Raw genomic sequence first — 23,793 nt, 5'->3', positions numbered from 1 at the left:
TTCTGGTCAGTTATTTTTTCATTGTTCTTTTTCTCTTTTTTTGTTTCAAAGTGACAAGTGTTATTCAGTAGGATAAGCATTATGTTAGTTATTGTGGTCAATCAGTAGAATAAGTTTTATGTTTGTTAGGGGCGTTCGTTTTTTCCTTCGAGTCGTTTCCGGAATTCTTCCGGCTGTTTTTTTTTTAAGATGTGTTCACACGTTTTTCGATGACTTTGATCTTTCTAAACGGGATAAACAGGTAAAGCCCAGCGGGCATTAAGTTTCATTAGAGGCCCAAAGTGGGCTTTAGTAGTCCTTCAAGTGCGTATAGTGGCGCAGCTGCTGGGATGGCCTTAATTAAAGGTTAAAAGGGCATTTTTAGGAGTTTTTCGGCTAAAAATGGTGCAATTTTTCGTGTTTTTTGTGATTTTTTTGAGATTTTTGTTTGATTAGTCTTAGGTTGAAGTTTTTAAAAGCTGATGAAGGCCTTTTGCGAGACAAAATTGCTTGTTATGACCATTTTATGAGCTATATGTTGTGGTACTACAAACACAAACACACAAAATGATACTAATTTTTGCAATTTTTTTCAGGTTTTTTGAAAATTTTTGTCATTTTTTGAGTTTTTTAGCCCTAGGTGTCACGAAACCTCCTCTAGGGTTTGATAAAGGGTTGGAGGATAGGTTACTGCACAGTTTTTAGTGGTAAAGGAACGGTTTTCAACTTTTTGACATCATGAATTTTAGCATTTTTTGACAAAAGTTGCAAATTTTTCATGTTTTTTGACATATTTATTGTCATCCTTCAAGTTGATTGAGTCCCAGGGACAAGAAACCCATATAAGGGGTTGGATAATAAGTTACTGAAAAATTTTTAGTTGCCAAGGAATAGGTTTCAACTTTTGAATATCACAAATTTTAGCAATTTTTTTGAACAAATTTGCATTTTTTTCAGGTTTTTGAAAATTTTCATCATTTTGTCAGTTTTTCCGGTTTCAGGGACCAGGCAATCTCCGTTGAGGTTTGTTAATAGGGAACTGCATAGTTTCTAGTAACAATGGAATTCTTTTTAACTTTTTAATGTCTCGAATTTTAGCATTTTTTGATAAGATCTGCAATTTTTTTAATGTTTCCTAAAGTTTGAAGTTTTTGATATTCGTCCATTCTCAAGTGCAAGAAAACCTATTCCACGTTTTGATAAAAAGTTACTGCATGGTTTTTAGTTTCAATGGATTTGTTTTCAACAGTTTAACCTTTCGACTTTTAGAAATTGTTTGATAAAATTTGCAATTTTTTTCAAGTTTTTTTTTAAATATTTGTATTTTAATACTTTTTCTTGCCTCAGTTGCCAGGTAAACGCATCCAGGGTTTGACAATATTTTTTTAAATAGTTGCTAGGGGGCAATTGAATGGCTTTCAACATTTTAATAGAAGGAATTTCTATTTTGATGTTTGAAATTTTTTATAAAATTTATTGCCTATCGATCTATGAGCCAATGATTTTTTAATACTTGGAATTGGGTTACTGGATAGCCCCTAGAGACACAGAAATGATTCTGAAGATATTTATATCACAATTTTCAGCAACATTTTCTTATAACTTGCAATTGATTTCTTTTTTTCTTAAATTTTTTGGTCATTCTCAAGTTAATCGATCTTCAAGGGCCGATGAATATTTTTCAGGTATTGCAGATATAATACTGGACCGATTTCAGAAACAAAAATTGGTTTTGAACATATTTTTGTGATAGGTGTTTTTAAAGGGAAAAAGTTTTGCCTTAGGTTTAAAAGCTTCAAGAGTTTTAGCAATGAGTTTGTTTTTGTTTAGTTTTGATTCTTTTAGTTTCTCAATTCTTTGGTGATTTTTTATGTTCTGGCTGGCATTGTTCAATTGATCTGCTGGTCAGGTAGAGTGCGTCTGAGTTTTTCATTCAATTCTTTGAATTGTATTTCAGGACTTGTCCTGCTATGTTTTTTTACTTCGTCGAATAAAAAAATGTTTCGCTTTACCTCATTTTGCCGCCTTTTCAACATTTTGCGTGAAATCTTTTTGACTTCTCTAGGCTAGTTTCTCTCTTCTCTCATTCTGCTAAAAGTGATTTTGAACATCAGTTGCTCAGCAAAGCAATTCAAAATGAACAGAGTCAGTATAAAAAATTGAAGTCAGAAATAGAAACGGGATAAACCCATGTAGCCCAATTTTAGATGCCCGCTATTTGACGAACGTCGTTCCTATAAGTCTTAGTTACCATCTTATGCTTATTGGTATTGATAGTAGCCCCTGTAGCCTCTCTCTAAGAAACAGAAGTATGTTCAACTACGAAATGCCATCAAAATAAATCGGACTTAGAAAAATGTTTTTGTACAAAAATCTTTTTTTTTTCAATATCTTCTGTTATTTCAATCCCAATCATGCTTATTGGAATCAACGGCGGCTATTTTCCGGCAATCTGCCGGGTATGTTTTGTTTTGGTGTTCGTTTCTGTCTGCTGACGTCTGCTGTGAACCTTTAAGGTTAATAAATTAAAAAGTAGGCAAGCAGCCTGCAAAATTTTTGAGTGAAATTTGAAAACATCGAGGCTCGAATTTCGAATTATTTTAATAGACTCTCTTTATCGCAGTGTTTTAGACTAGACCACAATGAAGGTACTGTGCTCAGTATCAAGCAAAATTATTTCTGAATTCTTCATAGTTTCGATTAGTTAATCAAAATGAAATCGAAATGGTTAAAATTCTCTAAGAGTATCAGTTGAAAGTTGTAAACCAGATATATCGATGAAGCATATTAAAACCATCAATAACACAATAAAATAGGACGTAACTGGTTATCGTTGGTATTTAGACATCTTTCTTTTAAAACCAATTTTTGCTTAAATTTAGATTTCCTTCGTAACTGAAGGTCAGTCAGTTTTTTGTGCTTCCTCGAATAACTCAACAATTTTGTGTTGCTATCTCAGTTTTTAAAATTCATATATGAAACAGTTACCATTTTCTCAGAAGCTTGCTAGGACATTAAATTTTTTGCTGAGGAAATTGTTAAGTCTAGTTAAGGCATTTGAAGCCTGGTAGTTCTATGATTTTTAGATTTCCCTGTTAAATATAATGCTTAAGAAATACATGCACACCATAATTCCAAAAATAGAAACAGAGTATACACATCCTTCAAGCAAATGTATTAGCATCAAAACGTACTAATGACAGGTCCAACTTGTTTCCTTCCGTGGGAGATTCAAGGAAACCTATTTCGCTTTTTAGTCAAAAGCTTATGGTCGTTTTGACTTTTAAAAATCCATATTTTTAAAATGAACAGTGATTTATTGAGCTTTGCAACTTTTTTCTCTTTTTTGGTCAAAGTTTGGCTTAAATTCAGGAAACACAGGTCACATAGTGTTTCTAATCGATCAAAATTCCTTTCTGTCTGCGATTTATCTTTTTAAGTAATCGTTTTTCTGCTTTGATGCTACAAGTTTTCGAACAAAATTTTTAATTTTTGGATATTTTCCCATCATTCAGGCTTTTCTCGCTTTGGTCAGGTTACTGACAGTTCAAGTGTCATTCCGGGCCTTTTAAAGGGAGGCGCAATTAAACACGTCGGTTTTTCGGTGAATAGATTATTGTTTTAGGTGCTTCGACTCTGTCTTCTAGAAGAATTTAATGGTCGTTGTCGTTTTTTTGTAATTGTTTGACAAATTCTAGATAATTGCAGGTATTGGCGTCTTCCTTTGGATGAAAAAGGGACCTTTTTTCTGATTATGGTTTATTGATAAAGTTTTTCATGACTTTGAAATCAGATATTTTAAAAAAGTATACAGATTTTTCAAATTCACATTTCGCTGTTTTTGACTGCTTGATACCTACTCTCAATAAATACAGGCTGTTTATAAAATTATTGTTGATGAAGAAGGGTACCATTGAACATATGACGTTTTTAGTGCATCGCTTATCGTTTTAACGGCCTCGATACCGTTTTTTTTTTTGCAAAAGATTAAATTGATTTTTTTGTCTTTGTTTGTCGTTCTTTAGGTAGTCGAATTAGAAACACTGCTTAATTGTAGATCAAAGCTGCTTGCTTTGGAAGAACTATGTGCTGATTTCATTGGATGGCTTGAGTTTTTAATGACTTTGGAATCAAATGATTCAGAAGATGTTTTAGATGTGTTTTAAATTTGAACTTGGCTGTCTTTTGTCTACTTGTTATCTAGTCTCTTCAACTACAACTTGCATATCAATTTATTGGTGGTAAAGAAAGTCACATTTGAACAAAACTAATCTTTTTAGTGCAATTCTTATTGTTTTACGCCTTTAATGCCATTTTTTTAATCAAAATAATTATTTAGTTTTTGATTTTTGTCTATTTATCGTTCTTTTTGTAGATGTATGACATATTCTGAGTAATGGTAGATCCCAATGTTTTTTATGAGAAGTAAAAACCTTATCCAGTGATTTCAGTTGCTATCTAATTATTTAATACCTTTGAAATTAATAGTTTTCGAAAAATTAAAGATAAATATATTTTTAAACTTCTCCCTTTGGGTAACAAGTTTTTAAAAAAAAGAACAAAAAGGGGTCACTTATCTCACTATTGGGTTAAAAAGAAGACGCCGTTGACTTTATCTTAATTTTTATTGATTAAATTATTGTTTTAACGGCTTCACGGCTTCGACGCCGTTTTATTGCTAAATTTATCGGAATTTTTGTTTTTGTCTGAATTTGTCGTTTTTATTTGTAGACGTACGACATATTCTGGAAAATGACAGGTCTCAATGTCTTTATTTTATAGTACGAATGAAAATAAATCTATTTAAAGATTTTGTAGACGTACGACATATTCTGGAAACTGACAGGTCTCAATGTCTTTATTTTATAGTACGAATGAAAATAAATCTATTTAAAGATTTCAAATGTTTTCTAATGGATTTCATTGAATTATTGGTTTTCGATAAGACATGAACTTTTTTTGTAACTTCATCCTTTTTGTTCTTTTTTGTCTGCTTGTTACTGAGTCTCATCAAAGACTGGTCCCATGTTTTTTCTACCGAAAAACAAGCTAGCTTGATCATTTAGGTTTAATTGAAACTCTTTTTTGACTTTGTTATTATTTAGTTTTTTCAAAAAACTAGACATTGAGTTTGATGTAAATGCTTGTTGTTATTTGATTCTTTGCCTTGTCTCATAGTCTTAATAATGTCAAGTCTCATTGGCCCACTAACGCGGCATTTTTTTAATAAGTGATTTGAGTTCGAGGCAATTTTTTCATACACCAATTATTGTTGATATGTGAGAATTTTTGGAAGTTTTCTATCTCTTCCTCGTTTGGTCGTCAATTAAGCCAAACTTTTGGATATGCGGGGTTGGAACCTTATGTGCGAACGCACATTTCTGAGCCTCCTTGTTTTCATTCAAAACTCCATTACGCATAAGTGCTAGCCCTTTTTAATTGCCTGCAGATACTATCCAACAATGAGCTTTGTACATTGGGAACACCTTCAAGGTACACGTGCTCGACCTCTTTAGGTGGATGAAGGTTTCGTTGATGATCAGTTCGCTGGCGCTGTTGCTGAAAAAGAGGCCGATATTGGCACAATCACAAGAGACCAAGAGCTGTTGATCAACTCACACCAGTGGATTAGCAGTTGGCGCAATGTTAATTTCAATGAGCCGTCGCTGAGAAAAAGTTGGGACCAGTTTGGAAGGTGAGACTGACATTTCGTGTCCCAGTCGAGGAGAGTTTGTTCATATTTGTGCCATTTTTTGATGACCGGGGAATAGGTGATAGAGACAAAAAATGTTTCAGTCAAATCCGAGATGAGAATACAAGCACTTAAGAAGTTGACGGTTTCGGTCCATCGCCTAGAAAAACCATAATTTTAGTTGGGTTGTAATTACAATCAAAGGCGAGCGCATCGGTGCATCCAAGTTCGATTAAGGGGTTAATCAATGATCTGTCATTTCGGTAAACTATGTTTGAACAGTTGGAAAAAAACATACATCGCAACTCCAGAGCTGCAATGCACAATTGAAGTGTTATTTCAGCTTAGACCCAAGGAGTGAGTTCGCATTTTCGACTGACGGAGATTCTCGCGTGAACTACATGGAATGTGTGAACTACTGTAGGCATGGCAATTCTTCTGAGTATGTCACGATTCCAGAAGATATCCTCGTGGTGCACAGTCTCAATGTACTAGTTGGAGTCTCCTCCTCTACCTTCGTCTATCACATGGTAATCACAGCTAGCATTTAACAATTTGGCATGGAAAGGCTTGAATAGCTAGTCTGTACCATAAAGATATAAGCGAAAAATTGAAACATGGTGAAACAGACAGTGACCACAGTGTGCTCATTTAAATTGCCAACACGTTTTACCCTTTGCTCCTTTCACTTGTTTTTATCCAGATGACATTTGATCCATTGGCATTTGAACTATTGCGAGTTCGCTTATTTCAGCTTTATAGGACAGGCTATAGCTTGATGGCATCTTGTGGTTTTTCGGTACTGTATGTTCGCACAAAGAAGACATTTATTTTTGACTGCAAGTATTATTTTTTTTGACAAACTTTGTTCCTATGTCTTTCTTCATCTCTGTATCCAATCAGCGCTTATTTTCTTTCTGTTCTAGACCGAAATGGAGTTCACTGTTCGAAGCAATATAAAGGCGCCATCAATATCACCCGCAGCCTTGCAATCTGTTCTCCAAGACTTTGCATCGTGTGGATCCTGTTTTGAACGCCTCTCCTTTTTCTGCAAGCATGCCTCGAGTTTATTTGTATCATGCCTCGCATCCCAGATTCATAAACTTCTAAGAATCGTTCATGGCTTTGTAGTTGCTCTTTTTGACGAGAGAAACCAGCTGACTGTGTTCAAATTGGATCAGAGTACAAAACGTGTTTGTCACTTGATGATGTTTCTGATGGATATAGTATCGGGATCATTCCAAGGTAATTGTAATGAAGTTTGTTTCAAACTTTTGTGGATAGCTGGTGGGTTTTCGCTCTTTGGACTTTTCCCTCTTTAGCGCTGTCTAGCATTTCGAGTTTCATGATTATGACTAACATTTGGATGCTGGTTCATTTAAGGGAGTGGCCAGGGAGGTTGCAAAAAACTGGCATTATTTTTGATTAACGAAAGTTGCTAGTGGGGACAAATATTTTCTGCTTAATTTGAGCTAGCAACGATCTTTGTCATTTAGGCGCCGAAATGTTGACATATTTGTACCAAAAGTGTCTGGACTCGCTCGGATCTCAGTACTATCGCTTGATGGTCCATTTGTTCAAAGCGTGCTGTCAGCCATACATGGATTTGGTCCAGCATTGGATATATCATGGGTTACCTCAGGACACCTCGTGTCTGGAGGAATTTATTCTCGAACCTGGCCCGGAGTTCTTGGCGTCGAGGAACCGAGATTTCTGGACAAAAGCGGTCGCTTTGAAAGTCAGTGGATCAAGAAGTGATGTACCGTTGTTCTTGCGTGAGCATCTTGACGATGTTTTCCAGTGTGGAAAAACTGTGATGCTCATCAGAGCCTGTCAGACATATGTTAGTAGAAATTTGACTCGGCTTGGATTTTTCTATTGAACGCAGTGAACATAAATTAAGTTTAAAACTGTAGATCATTTGAGAGAAGGAGAGAACAGTACTTCAATTTAGAAATGGTGTTAGAATTATGGAATAAATGAAAGATGAGGTCAATCAGACAAGGAATTGAAATCGTGCATCAAGTTAACTTGAATTAAAGCCAAAATATCAACTGATAAACCAGTAGCAACCATTATACTGATTGATTGCTCTTGAACGAAGTTCATAGCAATTATTGTGAACGTGTGTGTCTTCTATATATTAATTCAGTGTCGACATAAAAGGCACCATGTTTAAGCTCCTAATCTTTACATGTTTTAACAGCCCCTAAACATACTTTTCGGCAAAAAGCGATTGGCAACAGTCGGATTCGAACCGGGGTATGTGAGTTAAGAGTCAAAAGCGCAATGAGTTGAGCTAAGAAACAGATGAGCCGCCTATTTATCGGGATTTTTGTCCATTAACGTCGCATCCGTTTCCACTTTCTCCAATTCCCTCCTGTTTTCACAATTTTTTGTGCTCGATGCCTTTCTCCTGCCATATCTATCTTCTATCAATCTACATATTAAAAATAATTCGAATACCTGTACCACCATGTTTAAGCTCCTAATCTTCACATGTTTTACGGCCTCTTAAATATACATCAAAGCGTTTTGATTCGCATGTATTTTGAAAAAGGTCAATGACTGAAAACGTAACCTTGCCAAAAAGTAAACGACCGAAAAGTTATCTATCCCGTACAGGTCAATGACTGAATACTGAATGTAAAAATGGTTCATTTTTGGAAAAGCTGCCTATGACCGAAAAGCTGTCATTGTCAAGAAGTCAGTGACCGAAAAGTAATTCATGCAATAAAGGTCAATGACTGGATAGCCGCGGATGTTTTTAATCGGAACTTTTTACGCTGAATGTTTGCGTGACCAATTTTTAAACAATCTTTTGCTTCTTTTGTTTTCAGTTTTGCTTGATCTCATTCTCATAAAAGTTTTGAACAACTGAAGTTTAATTAACTGAATCTTTTGTTGCCAATTTTTTTCAAAAGTTAGGCTGTAAAGAATTTGGTCTATTTTTTTTTACTTTTGAAGGAAGGTCTTTTCTCTTCCGTTTCTTTCTTTTTTTGCTCCTTCTTTTTCTTTTTATTTTCTTTTTTGTTTTTGGTTATATTTCTTTTTCTGTCTCTTCTGCTTTTTATCTTTCCTTTCTTTTTCTTTCCTCTTTCTTTTTTTCCTTTCTTTATCTCTCCTTTTCTTTTGCTTTTCTCTCTCTCTCTCTCTCTCACTCTCTTTTCTGTCGTTCTGCTTTTTTCTGTCTTTTTCTGTACTTGTCTGCGTTTCTTCTCTTTTTTTTCTTTCTTTTCTCCTTTTAGTTTCTTAATGGTTTTTCTCTTTTTCGTTCCTCTCTTCAGCCTATCGTTCTTTCCTCTTTCCGTTTTATTTCTTTTCTGTCTTACTGTACTCTTTCTTCTCTACTTTTCTTTTGTCTTTGTTTTCTCTTTTCTGTTGTTTTCTGCCTTTTTTCTCATCCTTTCTCCTGTTTGTTCCTGTTTAGCTTCTCTTTATTGTCTCCTCCTTTTGTTCCTGTTTAGCTTCTCTCTTTTTTGTCTCGCTCACTTTTCTGTCCTTTTTTCGCTTGCTTTTCTGTCTTTGGTTTTTCTTTTCTCTCATTTCTTTCTGATAGTATTTTCTGCCTCTTTTCGTTTTTTGTTTCTCTTTTCTGTCTCTCGTTCTCTTTTTTCTCTGTTCTTTTTGCTTTCTTCTCTCTTTTTCGCTTTCTGTCGTTTTCCTTTTGTTTTTCTGTTTTTCATTTCTCTTTTCTCTATTGCTTTTGTCTGTTTTTTTTTTCGGTTTTTTTCCTGCCTTTATTTGTTTTCATTCGTTTTCTTTCGTTCCTCTGTCGTTTCTCTTTATTTTCTCTTTCTTTTCTGTTTTCTTTTTTCTACCTCTCTTTTGTGTGCTTTCTGTCTTTCTTTTCTCTCTAGATTTCTTTTTCTTTTATCTTGCGTTTCTCTTTCCTGTCTTTCAATTCTGTCTGTTTTCTCTCTTTCTTTTGACTCTTTCCTTTCTGTTCTTTTTTCCTTTCTTTTCTCATTTGTTTCTTTCTGCTCCCTCTTTCTCTTCTTTCTCTCCTTTCTCCTTTTCTCTCTCTCTCTCTCCTGTTTTTCTCTCTTACTTCTCTCTTGCTTTTCTCTTTTCTTGCTTTTCTGTCTTTTGTCTTTCTTTTCTGTCTTTCTTTTCTCGATTTATTTTCTCTCTTTTGTTTGTCTTTCCTTTCTCTTTCTTTTCTGTCCTTTTTTTTCTTTTCCCTCCTTTCTTTCTTGCTCTTTTATTTTCGTTTGTTTTTCTTTCTCTTTTTGACTTTTTCCTCTTTCGTCCACCCATCTTGTCTTTCTATTTTGTCTTTTTTTCGGTCATTTCTCTCGTTTTATTTTGCTTTTCTCTCTTTCTCTTCCTTTCTTTTCTCTTTTTTTCTTCTTTTCTGTTTTGCAGCCCTTTTTCTTTTTGTCTTTCCTTTGTCCTCCTTCTCGTTTCGCCCTTTCGTTGCTTTCTTTTCTCATTCCTTTCTGTCTTTGTTTTCTTTTTTCTGTTTTCTGTCCCGCAATATCTTGTTTCTTCTTTTTTACGCTCCTTAAAAATGCAGCCTTACGTATTACATGCGTTACGCTACGACACTATGTAGAATTTCGTTATCTGTACAAGTCTTAGCGCTCCCTAATTATGTGTCAGCAAAGCCGAAAAAAGTTGAACACAAAATTGCTGGGACTTGGAGGTATTATACTAAACCAAACACATCAACGTAACGTAATACCTATGGCTGTTGAACGATGGGCATGTGTTCCAGCCCGAAGTGGTAGAAAAAAATGATTTTTAAACTTTTTATTTTTCAAATGATCTTGTTATACTTTTGCGGGCCTGCTAGTTTTTATGCAAATTTTTCGCTTGACAATTTTGCGCTTTTCTTCTAGAACATTCTTTGACTTCTCAAGTGACTTTTTCACGCTTTCGCTAATCGATTTTGAGTGATCTCTAGTGCTCCGTAATTGGTAATATAAAATCGGTTGCAGCGTAGGAACATTAGGTGACTCGTAGCTCAGTGGATAGTGCGGCTGGTCATGGATCGAGATGTCAGTGGTTCGAATCCCGGTGGGGTCAAAGTTTGTTTGCACCCAGAAAGAAAAATTGATCTAGACTGAAGACCATGAGTTAAATTGCCTCGCCTGTCGTTCAAGAGCAATTCTTCCGACATTTGTCGGTTTATGTTTAATTGCTCTCAAACGAAGTTTGTAGCAATTATAATAGTCTTGTCGGTTTTTTTATGCAATTTTTCGCTTGACCCATTTTTCCTCTGACGCTTTTGACTTTTTTTCCTCAAAAACGGGATAAAGAGGTAGCACCCAGCGGGCATTGAGTGCTCTTAGAGCCTTTCAGCTCTGTTTCTGCTCAAACTGTTTTGGAGACTTTTACTTATGGTGTGAAGGGCTGTTCTCAGAAGTTGAAGACCCATCCACTGTTGCCCCACGCCCATCAGTCCTCATTGCACCCCCATTTCTAGCTACTGACGAACAACCGCTCGCTAAAACGAGCAAATTTATACTATTTTGCAATTTTTTTCAATTTTTTTTTTGAAAATTTGTGTCATTTTTTGAGTTTTTCAGACCTCGGTTTCCAGAAACCTCCTCTAGGTTTTAATAATAGGTTACTGCATAGTTTTTAGTGACAATGAAATGGTTTCAACATTTTAACATTACGAATTTCATTATTTTTTTTTGACAAACCTTGCAATTTTTTTCAAATTTTTTGACATTTAGTTTTAATTAATCTGGCCTCTCCAGACCCAGGGACCAGAAAATCTCCTATTGGGTTTGATAATAAGTTGCTGGCAAATTTTTACTGGTCATGGAATAGTTTTTCAACTATTTAGTGTAACAAATTTTAGCCATTTCGAAAATTTTGATTTTTTTTGGAAATTTTTGCCGTTTCTTTTAGGTCTTTTCAGCCTCAAGAGCCAAGTAACCTCCTCAAGTTTTTTCAGCCTCAAATTTGCAAGGGTTTGAAAATAGGTTACTGTATGAGTTCTAGAAGTAATGAAATATCTTGCAAGATTTTAACATCACGAAATTTAGCATTTTTTTTGACAATTTTTGCCAGTTTATTTAGTTTTTTGACATTTAAGTCATTATGCAGATTTTTTGAGCCGCAAGGGTCAAAAATAGCTGTTTCAGGTTTTGATAATAAGTTACTGGAAAATTTTTGCTGGTAATGGATTAGTTCTTCAACTTTCTAATGTCACAAATTTTAGCAATTTTTTTTTATAAAACTTGTTCTTTTTTTCGAAATGTTTGTCGTTTTTTAGGTATTTTCAGTCTTAAGAGCCAAGGAACTTCATCTAGGGTTTGATAGTAGCCTACTGTATAGTTTCTAATGGTAATGGAATGGTTTCAACATATAAACATCACGAATTGTAGCATTTTTTTGACAAAACGTGCAATTTTTTTCAAATTTTTCGACATTTTCATTATTCAGGTCTATCCAGACTCAGGGGCCAGAAAACATCCTAACGGATTTGATGATAATTTAATGACAAATTTTTATTGGCCATGGAAAAGATCTTCATTTTTTTTAATGTCTCAAATTTTAGCAATTTTTTTTATAAAACTTGCTTTTTTCAAGTTTTCAATTTTTGTGTCATTTTTTAGGTTTCTCTAGCCTCAAGAGCCACGGAAATTCCTCTAGGGTTTAATGTTATGTTGCTGCACAGTTTTCAGATTTAGTGGAATGTTTTTCAAGATTTTAATGTCACGAATTTATGCTTTTTTCAAATATTTGCATTTTTTTTCAGGTTCTGGAATTTTTTCCGTCACCAGGGGCCCTGGGACCTCCTCCAAGGTTTGATAATATGGTGCCAACAAAACTTTTTCTGTCTTGGAGATGGTTTTACTTGTCAAAACTTTCGAGACAAAAAATGGTTTTGAACCGTTTTTACTGCAAAACTGAAAACTTCTTTATTTTTGCCTTTTTCAGTCCTCTATATGATTTGTTTACTAACAAGGGTAGAAAGCTAGAAGTTGAAGAGTCGAATTCTGTCATGGAAATTATTCCTAGCCCTCCTTCTCTCTCTCTCTCTCTGTCGGTTAGAGTTTCTTTCCGTGTTTCTCGTTCAGGTTTTATCTCTCTCTCTCTCTCTCTCTCTCTCTCTCTCTCTCTCTCTCTCTCTCTCTCTCTCTTGCTCTATCTCTATCTCTCTCTTTGTTGATGCCGCACTTCAGCTGATGTTATCTGGCCTAATATCATCATCTCTGATTCGCATTAACGATGATTTGTAGTAGAAATGTATTTATCGTAAATGACTTAACAGGCAGTTTATAGGAAATAATTTTTAATTGCTCTCAAAAGCAATTTGTTGCAAATATTTTAGTCCTGTTCGTCTCTTTCATGCAATTTTTCGCTTGGCGGATTTTTTGTTTGGCCCATTTGGCGTTCGTCCTCAGACATGGAATAAGGAGGTGGCACCCAGTTTGCTTTAAGTTCTCGTAGAGCCGTTCAGCCCACTAGTCTTCAAGTATGCGATTAACAGAAACTGTTTTTGGAAACTTATACTTATGGTGTGAAAGGCGGTTCTTAGAAATTGAACCCACACTCCGCCCACCCGCTGCCCCCACATTAGTCTCCTAATCCTCTTTTGCACTCGCGCTGTGCTCACCTTACGCCCCTTCAGTTAATCTAAAGCTAGCCTCACTAAACCCTGGCTTGCTACTGACGAAGCCACCCTCTCGCCGGTCGTTTGAGAACAATTCGCCCGACTTTAGTCGTTTATGTTTATTCCTACACAATTCAATAAAAAAATTCAACTTTTAAGTCACGCTGACCTTTGTTACAAACCGATAATAACTATCGTTATTAGCCGCCCTCATCTTCTCAGTCGTCTTTTTAGCGGGCCTATTTTTTTGCGATTCAAAGCCCAATGGTAGATGCCCTCCACTTTAACTGTTTTTATAGGTCCTGGTTACCATCTCTAATGCTTTTCCGTACTGATACTAGCCCCTGTATCCTCTCATTATGAAAGCGAAGTATGTCTAACAACAAATTAAAATATAAAAGTTTGGACTTTAAAAATGTTCTTTGTTCAGCAATCAAATCTTTTCCTTGTTCCTTCAATCCCAATCGGTGCTATGGGAATCAATGTCGGCTATTTTCCAACATCTGCTAGGCATGTTTTAAAGTCAAAGCAATGCGCTGAAAAATTTCAAGTCTGTTCCTTTTTGCTACTACGGATACTTAGCATATGCGTTGCCGCGCTACAAAGGGTAAGCGCTGATGACTGGTGAGAGAAGCAATCTTCAAACTTGATAGATATTTTTGTTAATTTATGTTAAAAAACCGATTATTTTGCTCGATTAACTGATATGCTTTTGGTAGCGTGATAGAAAAATTCAGAAGTTGTTCATAGCCTTCTTCTCTTAAACACCGTTTACCAAGTTTCGGATCTGCGAACCATGCCTCCGATGCGTAAAATTGATAAAACACGGGAACACAGCTGAAAGAGTTGATGGGATCCTTGGCGCGAGAAATTGATTAAACGGACGAGTTTTCGCACGTTTACCTCTGATGTGGCATTCCAGTTTCAAATTGTCTCCAACATCGACGTTCAAATCAGGATTAACTTTAGTACAACTTAATCTATTCCCATCGGGGCTAAGATCTGATTCTCGATTTTTACTCAAACGCAGAAAATGACGTTTCGATTTCAAACGAAGTTCTTTAGACCATAACTGAAGCTAATCAATGTCTTTTGGCTTAGACAGATTTACATTGATATTACATCATGTAATGTTATCATTGATACAAGACATTGAAAATCATTTGAAAAGGATGTAGTTTAAAGAGACGAAATAAAACGCAGCATTTTTAATCAGCATTATAGACAGAGTATCAGATCCAAAATAAGCTTGTTTCGGAATTGAGTCTGGTGGCGTACAGTATCGAACGCCTTGCTGAGGTCAAAGACAACACAAGTTGTTATACTAAACGTCATCCAAAAATAAAAGCAGTGCTTTCAAAATCGTCATTAAACAAAGACGTCATTAAACAGGATACTCTCATAGACAAGCGGAGTCTAAAAGCTTTGCCCTAAGAAGGTGTGTCCCTTAGATAGTTATTCATCTCAAATAACAAATTGTACCAATCGTTTCAGTCCTTTATTCTGGCATTTTTTTTGCGATATATTTGTTGATTTGTATTTATACGTCATGTCTTTTTTGTTAGTATCAGACTGTGGAAGGAAACGGGATAAACCAATGAAGGCCGAGGACAACACACCATTGTGCAGTTTTTTCAGCTTCATTATGTATGCGGCAATTTTTTGAAGTCTTTTCACCCTATATGGATTAGTAGAGAATTGGTTATATCACGGGTTACCTCGTCTCTAGATGAGTGGATGAAGAATTATTTTCGTGCGTTCAGGTTCTTGTCTAATTGTTTTTATTAATAGTTTAAATATCGAGTGTTTGTTGGCCTTCTCTTGGTTTTTCACAATTCAAGGAATTGAATTGTATTGATGTTCTGTCTTCTTATAACTCCACGGCTTTTCTGTTGATGGATAGGTGAGCGAGCAACGAAACCAGAAGTTCAGGGAGTAAATAGACGTTGAAAAAGTTGTTGCGGTGAAGAAATTTGAAGAGATACTGCAGACTAAATTGACACTCTTCAGGTTGCTACTCTGATAAGGTTTTGAAGCTTTTTGGCATTTAAAGGTAATTTTACCTTAATGGAATTTTCGTTTTTATTCCTTTTTTCTTAACTGAATTGAAGCCTAGAGCTGCTAGGCATTTTATGTTACAAATTTAATAATGTTTTTGGGGCAAAATGATTTAAGAAAATGAAATATTTGAATTTTTAGTTTTCGTGAGCTTATTATCGCTTGCCTACTATTTGTGAGCACTTAGTTGATTATAATTTTTTTTCTATATAAAAATTTTTGTGGGTTGCATATTATAATTTGCATAATATTGTCTGGTTAAATTAATAATTCTGATTGGATTAAAGAATGCTTTTTGTTTCTATGTGTTTTTGTCCTATATGGAATGTTAATTAAATTTTCCTAATTTTTAGGTTTGTTTCCTTTTTGGCTAACTCCTGCAGCGCTCACCTAGCGCCTCTCCAATTATGCTAAAGATAGCCTCCTTCCAGTAGCAAGCTACTGACAAAAGCAACCGCTCGCCAGTCGTTTGAGAGCAATCCGCCCGGCGTTAGTCGGTCATGTTCTCTGCTTTGAAGCGTTCTGACGGCTCGATTTAGCTATTTGAAAATTTAGTTATTTCGACGGATGCGACTTCGAGTCGTTTCCAGAATTCTGTTGGCCATGTTTTTTTAATCAATTTTATTGGAGAATTAAGCAGGAATTGAATTGCGAGAAAATCTTGTGTGGTTTGAATGTTGAACAAATTTGAAATGTGGTTTTTTGTTCTTACCGCTGTTCACGAGAGGGGAGGAAATGAGGTGTAAAAAGCTGATGAGCAAGCTGATTTTGGTCACGTGTAGCTTTCTCAAACAGTTTTTTAATAGCCGCCCTCATCTTCTCAGCCAGCTATTATAGCGCTCCTAATTTTTTTTACTTCGTCGAACTTTTTTTCGCTTTATCATTTTGCCGCTTTTTCAGCATTTTGCGTGAAAACTTTTTGACTTCTCTAGGCTAGTTTCTCTCTTCTCTAATTCTGCTAAAAGTGAATTTGAACATCAGTTGCTCAGCAAAGCATTTCAAAATGAACACAGTCAGAATAAAAAAATTGAAGTCAGAAATAGAAACGGGATAAACTCATTAAGCCCAATTTTAGATGCCCGCTATTTGAACGTCGTTCCTATAAGTCTTAGTTACCATCTCTTATGCTTATTGGTATTGATAGTAGCCCCTGTAGCCTCTCTCTAAGAAACAGAAGTATGTTCAACTACGAAATGCCATCAAAATAAATCGGACTTAAAAAATGTTTTTGTACAAAAATTTTTTTTTCGATATCCTCTATTCTTTCAATCCCAATCATGCTTATTGGAAACAACGGCGGCTACTTTCCGACAATCTGCCGGGTATGTTTTAAATTTAACCTACTTTTGGTTAAGGGGTTCGAATCGGTTTTAACAGCAATTAAAGTCCTGCTTTGGTTAGTGTTTTGATATTTATGGGTTATTAATATGAGTTTTATGCTAAAATCGAGGACGAGGACTTTTTGGTGTTTTGTGAGTTTTACCTTTTTGTGTTGTTTTATTGCTTTTTTTAAACTGAAATACGGCTTTTACTTGAATGACTTTTTAGATACCAATTTATCACAGTTCCTCATGCTAAGCTAGGTTTGACGAGCGACAGCCCCACGTCAGTCATTTTCAAGCAAACTTGCGTCGTAGGTCGGTTATATTTCCACAGCTAATAGCTACAATATTGTAAATTATATACCCAATGCATGTTTGTTCACCATTTTTGGCTCAATTTTTCAAAAGTAAAAAATTAAGATCTAAAAAGACCCCCTTTTTGTTTTTGGTTTATTCAGATTGTTTCTACGATACTATATGATACTCTATTAACTTCTATAATCTCAGTTTTAAAAATAGGGTAGCATTGTTTCTGTGTAATAGAATTAAATTTGAATGTTTTTTTCTGAGCTATTGCTGTTCTGCTATTTTTGGTCTTTATTAATTGTCCGCAAACATATTTTGTAGCCATTATTGTAGTCCTGTTGGTCTCTTTCTGTTATATTTCGGACGAGCGTTTTTTTTCCTTTGAAAAGTTATCAAGTTTTTTTTTCAGGCTTGATTTCTTGATTTGTGCATGTCAAATTCCTTTCATTCAGAGTTTTAAACAGCTTAACCGAATTGGGGGCAGATTACACAAAAAGTCAAATGGAAAGTGCGCTGCAATTGATTTCATTTTTCAAAATGAATCTTGTAGTGTAGTTAGCTCTAATAAAATCATTTGACAATTCTTTCGTATTGACCCCCTTCCATACTGAAGCAGTTTTAAATTGATCCCCTATCTTCTGACAAACTCATACAGTTGTAAGCGGTTCTGAATGTCCTTTATTTTCAGCATTATTTGGTCAGCAACTACCTGCAGTCGCCGCGTTTAACTGTAACTTTTGACCCAGCTGAGGTCAAACAAGTGGAGAAGGAGGTTGATTCGTACACCTCGCAACTCCAAGCTTTGATTGATGCCGAGATAGTCGTTCGAAATGAACAGGTATGTAATCAAAAACCAATGAAAAGAAAGTAGCCCGATTTTTGTGATAACTGTTTACAGAAAACCGTGGTTTTTTGCCAGGAGAATGAAGTAGCAAACAGGAAGCATCGAATACAAGCCGAGATTAGAAGGGCTGCGACACAAGAGTTTGAGGAGCTGGCGAGTGAGTATGGCCTTGTGATTGAATTTTTGTGATTGAATCTTTTATCAGGATGTGACGTTATACAACTTGTCTTTCAAACTATTCAGAATTTTTGTTCCAATGATCTAGTTTTCTCATTTTTATAGTGAAATGACAATCAATTGACGTAATGATAATTTGATTTTTTCAAGCAATTGACGTGGTTATAACTTTTGAGTTTATTTACGTCTGATGTCAATTTGTAATATATCTGGTATGTTTGATAGGATTCCATGCAATTTTAAACTTTCTCATACATTTGACAGAAATGGTCTCTTTCCTAATCAATTAGAGCTTATATTTTTTTCCTCTATGGTCTGCAATTGTCATGGAAGCATCACATTGCCTAATCCAAATGACGTTGAGAGTCCCCCTCCCCTCCCCTCTGCTCACTTTCCGCTTTTAGTGAGCATGAGGCATTTAGTGGCGTGCTGAATAACTGCAGATCATTGACAACTAGTGTCATAAAGGAAACTACCGGTAGCAGAATAGATCAAAATGTGCGTTTTGTCTTTCTCTTAAGTGTAATGAAAATCTTTAATTAATGAAGAGAATTGACATGTGTTATAGAGCGTCTGGCTGAAGAGTCTGAAAGTACTCGAGTGAAGAGGGCGAGGGAACTGGTCGCTCTCAAAGATGAGATGGAAGCCAGTCTGGCTCGGAAGAAGGAAGCAGTGGCCGATGAGAAGAGAAGAGATGCAGAGATGGTCAGACTCGGAGAGGCCAAGAATCAAGAGGAACTACAGAGGATCAGAGACATTGAACAGCAGGCTAGGTATGTGTCCATTTTTCCCCGATAATTGGTCTTTGGTCAATAAATTTGGCCTCTGTATGTATTCGGCTTGCTATTGCGTTAAATACTTTAGTGAGTGACTTGCTCTTTTTAGTAGCCGACTTTTAGCAACTTGACTTCATGGATTTTGCGTGATCTAAATATCTTTAACAATTTTAAGAAGCTGAGTTATCTTGTATTCTGAATGAATATTTCTCTAATTCACTCCCCTTTCCTCCTTCTCGAAGAGCAATATTGGTTTTAGTTTGTTTTACCGGAACTTCAGGTGGCTTCTTAACTATGAACTTGAGTAAAATTGACGCGTGAACTAAGCGCGAAAAGTTTTTAATAGGCGCGTCAGCCTCTCTGGCTATTATTTAGGCTCTCTCCTTTTCTTACAATTTAGAGAACCTGAATTGTATTGAGGCGCTCTCTTTTTTAAATATCTGTTGACACGTTTTCATTTTTTCTGAAGTCAAATTAGGACAAAGTAAAGACGACCCCGTGCACCCCCGTGCCCCCCACCAGCACGTTTCCATTTTTTCTGAAGTCAAATTAGGACAAAGTAAAGACGACCCCGGTGAACCCCAACCCCTTCCCGCTGCGCTCACCTCACGTCCCTTCAGTTAAGCTAAAGCTAGCGTCACTAAACCGTAGCCATCTACTGACGAAGCCAACCGATCGCCGGTCGTTTGGGAGTAATTCGCCCGAAGGTAGTCGGTTATGTTCAAGTGTGGCAGTATGATCTGTTTTCAATTTCTTTTTTGATTTTTTCAAGCGATTTTTAAATGATTTTTTGAGTTTTTCTGATCGAGTTTTTCAAAATGCAGAATTTTAGTTCAGGTTTTGCTATTTTAAAATTCGTTTTACCTTTCGATCACGTTTCGTTGTACCTAAGTAACCACTTTCACGTTTGACGTGTGATTTAACTCACTCGCTCTTTCAACTGAACTGAGTTTAAATTCATTTACTCATTGATTTAAGCCTTAACTTGAGTTTGTTTTTGGAATTTAACTGAAACTGCTCACACAATTAGAGCACCGTGGCGGCTGAGTTTAAATTCATTTACTCATTGTTTTAAGCCTTAACTTTAGTTTGTTTTTGGAATTTAACTGAAACTGCTCACACAATTAGAGCACCGTGGCGGTGTTGATCTTACGCTGCTTTAAATTAATGAATTCTGACTTCGGATAGTTTCAGCAATGGTTCATATAGCTAATCATTTTGTGCCATTTTTTCCTCTATTTATGTCCTTTGTTTTGTTTTGAAGTGATTTTTGGGTTTGAAGCTGCAGTAATATGTTGTTGATCCTGTTTGCATCCATGATAACTCTCTTTCTAATTTGCTTATACCTTTTTCTATCTTTTTAGAGGCGGCTATGTAGGTGCTAAAGCCAAGTGCTATTTGGTATGAAGACAGAGTTATCGTTGCAGTTTCCTTTCTAATAAAGGCTTTTAATTGAGAGTTTTTGCTAAGTGCTATTCGGAGCGCGGGTTCGGTAAAAACGCTTTTTCTAATGTAAGTTTTATTCAAGTTTCCAAGTAACCAACTGAGCTGTACTGAGCAGAATTGTCTGTGTGATTTTCAAGATAATAAATGCGTGCTGTATAAATTTACAAAATCTTTCCACCAATCAAAAGCATCTCAGCATCGTTATATTACGTCTCTTTAGAAAAAGCGACGGCGATGCGTTTCGAACCTTTAATCTTATGATTTTAAACAGGGTTGCCTAGAGTGCTGTGCCAAGTAGGTCCTGATTAGCGGTATTGTCGAATTCAAGGGATTTACTAAGCTAATTCAGTATAAATGGAAAGCAACTTCAATAGCGGTTCGTTCTAAGTTTTATTGAGTATTCTAGATCAATATGCTGAAAGTTTTCTTCCTGTTTGCTCTTATTTGTCCCCTTATTTTCTCATCGGATGCATGTGAAGAAATTGAGCTGGTGTACGCGACTGCTATATGTTGTGAAAAGAATACTGCAAAAATTAATTAAGTTAACTATAGAAGATAAAGCGGGACTGGGTGGAGAGAAGGGTTGGACTAAGGTACCATTAGCAATAAGTAATGAAGAAATAAGTAACGAGAAAGTTTAATGGAAGGGTTCCGAGGCTGTAAAGATGAGGGCGATATTTATAATTATATTAGTAAAATAAAGTTGGAGAATGGTAATAGCAGGTTGTATCAAGAAGTTGGGTCGTATGCTGGTTTGTGTAATTCAATAGGATGGACGTTTTGTGTGGATGGTTTGATACGGGGTGTTTTGCCTAATGGTTTTGCTAGTGTAAGGAGAGATGCAATGCTGCAGTTGAATGACGGGTTGACGGCGGCACATGTTGAAACTGGGAGGAATGAGTGTTTCGAAAACACCGTGTGGGGAAAAATTGTTTCTGATTTGTGGAAGTTAACAGACGTCAAGCGATTTTAATGATGTATGGGTACTCCGCAATATTTTATTGATTTAATTGCGAAGGGTCCATCTGAAAGTAGTTTGGGGAAATGATGTTTGATTTTTCATTCCCACGAAAGATAATATGTTGTTCCAGCCTTCTTTCTGTGCGCATGCTGTTTTAACTTTTACCAGAGGTGTGTCGTTAGTGACTGGCTGGGAGTCGCGTGATGAATCGAATCAGGTTGTCGATCGGACTTTGGGATTGTTTGCTTATTGTGTGCGTAAAGGAGTGGTGAAAAGAATTGTAATGTCAATAAAAATAAAAAGGCAGTATTAGACTGTGCGAAAGAAAGAGAAATATGAACTGTGGTGCTAGTAATATGACTGAGCATATGCAGAGTTTTGGTAATAGTGGTATAATTTTAAAAAATAGTAAACGAGATAATCGAAGAAAATGGGATGGGAAACGGGAAACGAAAACGCAGTTGAACGACAGCGAGGAGAATATAGTGTAATTGTTTTTTACTCCAAAGGATCCTTCAAAGGAATAATTATGTTTTTGTTGGGTTTGAACTCCACTGCCAGGAATTCTTTGTTAATTTTTTGAGATTTTGTTTCGAGTCCGTGCCCTTTCAACGTATGTTGAAAGGATTATTTTTGTTGGTACTGAGCAATCGGTAATGTTTCTGTCTGTACAAGTTTGGTTTTGTTCTGGAAAAAATGTTTCCTGAGTTCTTTGGGTCGTTATTTTGCGTGAGTTCTTTGAATCGTATGTAGTTTAAACAGTCAATATTTTAACTTTCAATCGCGTGTGATAAGAGGTTGGGATGTTCAATTTTTTTGGTAATGTTTGGAAATGGTTCGGTTAATAATAGTTTGCTCTGTTAGAGGTGCTTGCTCATTGTGCTCACGAGTTATGACTCAGCGATTTTTTCGGGGCCAGAGAAGTACAGAGTAAAATTGATTAGAAACTGAAAATAAGAAGAGGGGGTGTTACCTTTAAGTTGTTTGGGGTGTTTGTATATTAAAAATTACATTGCGACTCAAATGAGTCAAATGCTGAGATAGAAAAAAAATTACTTCGAATAGAAAACAATTGTATGCACATTTAAGTGATTACACAGATGCCAACCGGTTCAAACTCAATGCGGTCGTCAATATCCATTTCAAAATCCCGGTATTGGTGGGTTAGTTAGGTGCCTTGAGATGGAGTAATCAAGTGGTATACATAAATGTAATATTCCCAGGTTGTGTAAAAAATATTTTTTCGTGAGAAGGTCTGTATTGGAATGTGCCCAGATCACTTTGGTTCCAATTTATAATATAACATATTCGTTGAAAAAAGATTCCTTGTATTGGATTCCGAATTCCACGCAAACTTTGATGTTTTGGCTTGTATGTAGTTTTGGGGCGATGTCTTCTGGGCCGACGTAGTTTCGGATTTGGTCCCAAATGCTTGTAGTCATGATTTATAGGAAAAGTAAAATTGGTGAGGTGCTAGATCTTAAGATTTGGAAATATCAGGCAAAGAAAAAGTAATTAAGGTTTTGAAAAAAAATTTCAGGTCAAATTCGCCTTCTAAGAGTTCTTTTTTGGTGTTTTGTAAGAAATTCATAAAGTTAAGCAAATTTGGATGATCTGGTTCCAAAGTAATTTTTTGGTCTGGATTATTATCCAGGAAAGTAATCCAGAAGCATAAGGTATTGCAGGGGAATATAAAGTATTCACAAAAGACTTCAAGTTTGATATCAAATTCAGTAAAAAAGTAAGCATTAAGTGGAAATTGGGTTAGAATTAGAGAAATGTAAGGACTGGTGTCTTCTGATTAATCAATTTTTGGTGAAATATGGGGTTGGTAGATAAGACATGAGATAAATTTTTTAAAAGAATACAAATGCAAATAATTGAGGAAATTTACATAAAGTCATCTCAAAATGGAACTGGTAATGGAGGAGTAATCGGAATATAATATAATTCAGCAGAGTCGTGGTCTGATGTATGGTCAGGGCTTTCGGGACCATCAGAAATGGTCGGGTGCGATGGTTCTACTGCAACTGGTTCACTTGAGTCAAGATAGAGATTGACATTATTATAATTATTTTCCGATTGTATGCTTATAAGAAATTAATCCAGAAGCATCAGGAAATTAATCCAGAAGCATAAGCTATTGCAGGGGAATATAAAGTATTCACAAAAGACTGCAAGTTTGATATCAAATTCAGTAAAAGAGTAAGAATTAAGTGGAAATTGGGGTTGGGTTAGAGAAATGTAAGGAATAGTGTCTTCTGATTGATCAATTTTTGGTGAAAGTTGGTGTTGGTGGATAAGAAATGAGATAAATTTTTTAAGAATACGAGTGCAAATAATTGAGGAAATTTACATAGAGTCATCTCAGAATGGGACTTGCGATGGAGTAGTAATCAGAATAAATTTTAATTCAGCAGAATCGTGGTCTGATGTATGGTCAGGGCTTTCGGGACCTCCAGAAGTGGTCGGTTGCGATGGTTCTACTGCAACTGGTTCTCCCGAGTTAAGATAGAGATTGACATTAATATAATTATTTCCCGACTGTAAGCTTATAAGATTTGTTGCCATACTGCTGATGTCTCTTTCCCTGTAAGGGGGATAAGAAATCGAATAATTATTGTTGGCAATATTGTCCTGCTGCATGTTGATACTA

General features: G+C 35.8%; 1 protein-coding gene across 2 annotated transcripts in view; it reads left to right on the top strand.

Moving 5' to 3' along the window:
* The window catches only part of LOC142341800 (gamma-tubulin complex component 6-like), a 76,122-nt gene that overhangs the window by 12,619 nt on the left and 39,710 nt on the right, over nt 1–23,793 (top strand). Inside the window, exons 6-12 of one of the 2 annotated variants that reach the window (XM_075393041.1) lie at nt 5,496–5,674; nt 6,015–6,201; nt 6,598–6,916; nt 7,168–7,514; nt 17,622–17,771; nt 17,853–17,934; nt 18,523–18,727. In XM_075393041.1, the coding sequence (XP_075249156.1) occupies nt 5,496–5,674; nt 6,015–6,201; nt 6,598–6,916; nt 7,168–7,514; nt 17,622–17,771; nt 17,853–17,934; nt 18,523–18,727 (1,469 nt within the window). Of the gene's footprint in view, nt 1–5,495; nt 5,675–6,014; nt 6,202–6,597; nt 6,917–7,167; nt 7,515–17,621; nt 17,772–17,831; nt 17,935–18,522; nt 18,728–23,793 lie in introns of both variants that reach the window. The other variant, XM_075393039.1, reaches the window with a different exon arrangement.

The sequence above is a fragment of the Convolutriloba macropyga genome, chromosome 6 (assembly GCF_964194025.1).
Source record: "Convolutriloba macropyga chromosome 6, txConMacr16.3, whole genome shotgun sequence".
NCBI classification, from domain to species: domain Eukaryota; kingdom Metazoa; phylum Xenacoelomorpha; order Acoela; family Convolutidae; genus Convolutriloba; species Convolutriloba macropyga.
Note: the sequence above shows the minus strand (reverse complement) of the source record. Positions and strands in the feature narration are given on the sequence as shown.